At 48.1% G+C, this 6,427-nt stretch overlaps 1 protein-coding gene across 1 annotated transcript in view; it reads right to left on the reverse strand.

The window, feature by feature from the left end:
• Positions 1 to 5,289: 5,289 nt before the first annotated feature.
• The window catches only part of FBLN7 (fibulin 7), a gene marked incomplete at its 5' end in the record, with an annotated part of 7,467 nt that continues 6,329 nt past the window's right edge, over positions 5,290 to 6,427 (reverse strand). The window contains one exon of the mRNA XM_006104792.3: positions 5,290 to 6,236. Within this exon, the coding sequence (XP_006104854.1) occupies positions 5,864 to 6,236 (373 nt within the window). The remainder of the gene's footprint in view (positions 6,237 to 6,427) is intronic.

A 6,427-nucleotide genomic window follows, 5' to 3' on the forward strand; every position in this document is an offset into this window, starting at 1 on the left:
GAAGAAACTAACCCACGTGGAGAGCCCATGGAAAGGGGTCTGCTTGCCAGTCCTGTCTGCACGTTTCCCATCCAGGCAACGGGCAAGTGCATGCACGACCCTTCAGGTCACCTGGCCCCTGGCCAGGAGTGGTCGCCGCTGAGGGTTCCCAGCAGATGTTGTGGAGCAAATGTGAACCATCGAGTTCCTGATGCATAGAGTCCCTGAGCATGAAATAATTGTTTTAAGCTGCTAAGTTTGGGGATATCTTATCACAGCAGCAATAACCAAACGAAAAAGGAGGCTCTGTCCCTGCAGGTCCCCCAGGGCCTCCTTCCCCTCTTTTTCCAAGTCAGCGTTGTTGTGCCTGCATGAAGCTGCCTTTGCTTTGTGCACATGAACCCACTGTGGTCGCCCCGGGCCTCCTCATATCACCACTGCATCCCCACACTCCACATTCTGAGCCACAAGCCAAACACCAGGAGCTGGAATCTAACTGTCACCGCACACGATGACAGTGTTTGCAACATCTGGGCCACATGGATGGTCGAGCTGCACACACTCCCCACGTGCTGACTGACCTCACGTGCTGCTTTCATTTTCATAGCACTCATCCCTCCCTGAAATCACATACCTTTCTTGTTTACATGCTCATTAGCTTCTCTTTTGCTGAAATGTAAGCTCCATTAGGTCAGGGTCCCTGTTAATCCATCCATTATACCCTAAACAACTATATACACTTGTAATATCCACCCATTATATCCTAAACAACTATATCCACCCATTATATCCTAAACAACTATATCCACCCATTATATCCTAAACAACTATATCCACCCATTATATCCTAAACAACTATATCCACTCATTATATCCACCCATTATATCCTAAACCTGGAACACAGGAGACACTCAGGAATTTTCATGCCATTTATAAAAACCTACAGATTTTCGAATGTACAGGTAAAAGTCACAAAAGCCTACCTTCCACCTCTGCAGCATGAGCTGAGTAAGGACTGAAGTGGTGGCTGGTGGCACGTGACCATTGAGTGTGATGTCACGTCTCTTCCGGGCACATGCTCAGATCCCCACCAACCCATCAAGTTTACTGTGACTCTGCAGTGATATTTTGTTTTAAATGTATTTTCCTTTTTGTTTGCTTGTGTTGGAGATGCTACACTTTGAAAAGAAGATGAGTTTGTTTTGCTCTGGCTGGTGTGGCTCCGTGGGTTGAGTGTCCTCCCATGTACCAAAAGGTTGCAGTTCGATTCCTGGTCAGGGTACATGCCTGGGTCGCAGGCTCACTCCCCAATAGGGGGTGTGCAGGAGGCAGCGAATTGATATTTCTCTCTCTCCTGCCCTCTTTCTTTAAAATCAATAAAAACATGTTTTTAAAATTTAGTTTAAAGAACAAGTAAATAAGGTGATTTTTAGAAGTTATCCAAAACCTAGCTAACTTTTCATTCTGAGGAGCCAGGGATCCTGTGGCTTGTCTCATCGCTTCCTGAAGGCTGTGGACTGCCACTCAGGAGCCCAGTGCGAGTGGGCAGGCAGGCTGACTGTGGAGCAGCCTCCACTCAGGCCTCTGTCCTTCTGGGTTGCGGGGAGCTTTGTGCAGAAGTGAGAACCAGGGGCGCCCCTGGGCCTTATTTGATTCAGGAACATGACTCTCATGCATTGTTGTTGGGGAGAGAAAGTAGAACAGAATTCTATGGAGGGAAAACTGGCCCCAGAGATACAAAAGCAAAAATACAGAAAGACAAATGCATATTGCTGCAATGTTTTTAATATGAAAGGACTGGGAACAACACCAGTGTCAATCAAGGGTGGCTGGTTGGATAAACACTGTCCTTATAACAGAGCATTATATAGGAGAACGTTCTGTCTGGTGCTATGGAGTGTTAATATACTCCATATATACGGTTAAGAGGAAGAGTAGGACCAAGGAAAGTGTAAAGCAGCATGCTGTCCTTCACCATCTGCTTACAGTGTTTTAAGTGGAGGGGTAAAATGGGAAAAGATATTGATTATCTCTGGCAGAAAAGAGTTACTAGAATGGAGGGAATATAAAATACAGACTTCTCTGAATACAGCGCATGTTGTGGATTGGACTTTGGAACCATGTAAATAGTTTACCTAACTATAAAAAAAATTTTAAATTAAAAACCAGTCTCTAAAAATTTAAGCAAAACCAAGTGAATAACCATAACCCTAATTCAAACTTGGGGTATAACCACAGAGAGAGGAACTGTTCTGAGTTATTTTAAAACAGTAACTTGACTGTACATCCCTAACGGCACAGACCCTAGCACAATAAGAATTGCAAAAGAAGACTTTAACTGTTTTCAGTAATTATTTTTTGTGATACTTTTGGCATTGGCATTCTGAGGATTTAAGACAATGTGTAATTATTTTGGTAATTTTGAGAAGGTTTTTTTAAATGAGAGAAAAAAGAGCAGGTATAAGGTCAATGAAGTTACATTAAAAACGCTATAGTCTTGACTTGAATTGGGAATACCAATATAAACTCATGCAGTGTTTTTCTCTTAAGAAACACACCTAAGAGTACATATTTCCTAGTTCTGTCCACAAAAACAAGAAACAATGACCAAACCACTACCACTGAGCACCCCTAGCACCAGAGTTTGATCTCTAATTATCACTCCCCACTGAAAGGAACCAGAGTTCCAGGGGAGATGGATGACTTCAGGGCCACGGCACAGAATATACTAGATGAGCTTGAAACATCTTGTCAAGATCACTACAAAATTATCAAAGAGCACCAGGGTCGTGTCACAAGGAATCAGCCAACTTGAAGCAGTTCCCAAGCCAGAGCAGCACCATCTGAGCAATAGGAAGACTGAAAATGCAATGCATTGAAGCCACGAGTCTATCACCTACTCAGCACACAAAACACTTCTCATTTGCTCCACCTAGGACACTCACAAAGAAGAAAGTCAGGGAATTTGCCTGCCTTTCCTATACAGACCAAACCTCAGGACAACTAAATAATTGATGAAAAGAGGTTTCTCTTTACAAAGTGTGCCAGCTAGCAATAAAAAATAAGCAACAGCACCAGAATGTTATTTGCAATGCCTAATGGAGTCATGGATCTGTCAATAAACATCAATGGCTGCTAACATCAGGAAAGAAGAGTCAACAAGAGTTTCTATAGCTTCCACTGGAAGTAATCTTGCAAAACTAAAAAAGTGGTCTTGCAAAACTAAACCTAAGAGGACCCTGATTAAGTCTCTCTCTATAAACATCTATATATATATAAAAGCCTAAGCGACCGTCATGACTGGTCGACCATAGACGCTCAAAATAGGAGCTGCCCCCTGGTGGTCAGTGTGCTCCCACACTGCCAGCCAACCTCTTGTGGTCTCTCCCTTCCCCCTCCCCAAACCCCAGCCGAGGCCCCGATTGGGACTGGGCGATATGGCCTGAATGGTCCCGATCATTGGCCAGGCCAAGGGATCCCACCCGTGCACAAATTCATGCACCAGGCTTCTAGTTGATATATAAAAAACAGAGAGGACAGAGGAACATGTTAAAAGACCTAACAGAGATGCATCCAAGAAAACCCAGACTGTGAGAAATTCTACAGGACAAATGACCCAGTCCACTGTCTTCTAATAGGCCTCCAGGTTCTCCAAACATATGCTAAGATGTACAGATGAAAGGAGACTGAGCAGGCATATCAACAAATTATAAATCATGGACCCAATTCAAATAAACAGAAAATCAATCATGGGCCATTCAGAAATATTTGAAGGCATTAAGGAAGTATTGCTAACTTTTAGGTATGGCTGGGATTGAAGTTGTGCTTTGTTAAAAGTACGTAGGGTTTAGAAATACATGCTGGAACACTTACAGATGAAATGCTATGAGTGATGTCCAGGGTCTGCCTCAGAATCGGCATTGGGGGGTGAGAGGAGAGATGGAAGGGACTGATCGTGTGTTAATCACTGAGGCTGGTGATTCGGACATGTGCTCATGACATGAGTCTCTCTGCTTCTGTACGTATTTGCAACTGTGCATGATACAAAGTTTAAAAACCCCACTGCCAAATACTAGGAAATGATGTCTATTGGAAAGGGGTACAAATTAATGCTGGAACTGTTAGCTACTCTGGCCTGGCACAGGTTGTGAAGGGACAAAGGAGAGTTGGCTTCCACAGGGAACGTGAGGTGAGAGAGAAGAGAGAACGTCAGGCGTTACCCCCGGAGAAGGCCCAGGCATGATCCACAGGACGGCCCGAGCAGCCGGCACTCTATGTGGTTCTGTGAGGGCAGATCTCGGGATGCAAACCACTGCTTTAGACCGGCCTGTGTGGCATCCAAGTCATCAGGTCATCGTCACACAGTGCAAGTCGGGAGCATCCAGTCCTGGGGAGCCTCCACGCGCCTCACCTGCACCCACCCTCGCCCCGGCAAGGAACAGGAGTACACTACAGTGACACCTCAATTTCAGGAATATGGCCAGGCCCTTGGACTCTCCCATCTGGCGTGCCGCCCAGGGGCCTGGGTGACATGCAGGCTTCTGACCTGTTACAGCACCACTTGGAAAATACAAGGCTTGGATTACAGTTTCAATAGTTCTTGTAACAACCTGGGAAGCAGATCTGCAGGCCCTGGCTCTGCCGTGGCAGAGATGACAGCTAAGCCCATGGGAGGAGAAAAACATCACTCACTCTTCGTCTGACAAATGAAGACACGGATAGTGTCCCAGAAACATCCTGATGTGGGCTGGACCACTCACCTGGCAACACACGTCCTCTGGCTCCATCTCAGACCAGGGCAAATACAAAGCGTTTTTGAATAACGCACCTGTGATGAAATCTCACCTAGATTAACATGTATTTGGATATTGAAACCTCCTCAGAGCTCAGCCAACTTCTAAGTTTTAACTGAATGGTGTCTCCCACCCCATCCTGCCTCACGCCCTGCCCTAGCCGGTCACTGGAGGGCATCTCCCCCTGGCTCTTCCATCAGAAGCAGAAGGCCTGGGACCAATGGAATTCAAGCACCTTCTTAAACTCCCCACAGCCAGGTGTTGCTGACCCATCTCCCATGTGGCCAGGCCAGATTTCCCCTGGGGGAGCAATCCCACATTCACCTGTGTGTTCTTTCTAAGTCATTTATCTTAGTGGGTATGCCTGGATAGGAAGAGAGCTAGGGGTCCCCTCCTACAAGGAACGGGGCCAGCTCATGTTCAGGGGCAGGCCAGGTGGGCAGGGAGAAGCAAAAGGCTTTACTTACTCAGACTACCAGGTTATGTTTTGAGATACGATTTCTCAAAAGGAATTAATTCAGGCACAATCTACTCTTTAATGGTGGTCTCTTGGTCTAGAAGAATCAGTATGGGGGTCCCGGGCCCTGCATCCCTCTCTGGTGAGAAGGCTGGCAAGCATGGCACAGAGGGGACACGGACAACAGCAGAACACTGTGTGGTGGCCGAGGACCCTCCCCGTGCCACGCACACAGGGCACAGTTTGACCCTCAGCGTGACTGTCATAATTCAGGACTCGCAACCACCTCAGACAGACACGAGCCTCCCCTCCCCAGCTAATTGAGACCCACAGTGCCATTCACACAGCATTTTCAAAAGCTGCCCATTCCCCTGGTAAAGAGATTTCAGAAAATTAGCGCATAATCAAAGGGAACAACCTTAAAGCAGAAAACAGAAGCGACGGCAGCAGTTTGGGTTTTGTGGCTGCCCTTCTGTGCGACTCTGTGGGCCAGAGTGCAGCGCTGCCCGGGACACCTGGTGCATAGGCAGGTGAGCAGGTGGGCAGTGGGGCCAGTGTCTCGCAGTCAGTGCCCACAGCCGAGGCTTTGAAGAGACGTGAGCCCAGATCTCCACAGCCCGTGCTCAAGCACCCTTAGAAGTCGTACGGGGACACAAAGATGGTGACCTTGGACACGTGGTTGGCCTGGAAGGAGCGGTCTAGGTATTCTGACATGTCAACGTCCACCTCCAGTGTCTGCGGCCCCTCCAGGGGCTGGACGAGGATCAGCTCTCCGGTCTGGCGGTCTGCGCGCTGCATCACGAAGTGGCCGCGGCTGTTCCCACCGACGATGCCAAACCGCAGGCTGTTGGGTCCGGGTCGGCCGGGCACTGAGGCCATGGCCATGCGGAAGAGCGTGATGGGCGTTGTCAGGTTGGAGGGCAGGGACAGGTAGTGGAAGGAGATAGTCTTGGGCAGGTGGTGGCAGGGCCTGCTGTCCATGGGGCAGGGGTTTCGCTCACATTGACTGGATCAGAGAGGCAAGATATAGGCAGTCAGCCTCGGGGAGATGCAGAGGGCTGCCCTGGCCTGGCCTGGCCTGTCCCCTGCCTGCCCTCTTGCTGAAGTCATTGGAGTGACCTCTCCCAGCACTGGTCCCCTCACACAGGTGCCTGGAGCTACAGCAAGTAAATGCGGCTGGCATCAAGGTGGCCAAGG

The sequence above is a fragment of the Myotis lucifugus genome, unplaced genomic scaffold (assembly GCF_000147115.1).
Source record: "Myotis lucifugus unplaced genomic scaffold, Myoluc2.0 scaffold_607, whole genome shotgun sequence".
Taxonomy (NCBI): Eukaryota; Metazoa; Chordata; class Mammalia; order Chiroptera; family Vespertilionidae; genus Myotis; species Myotis lucifugus.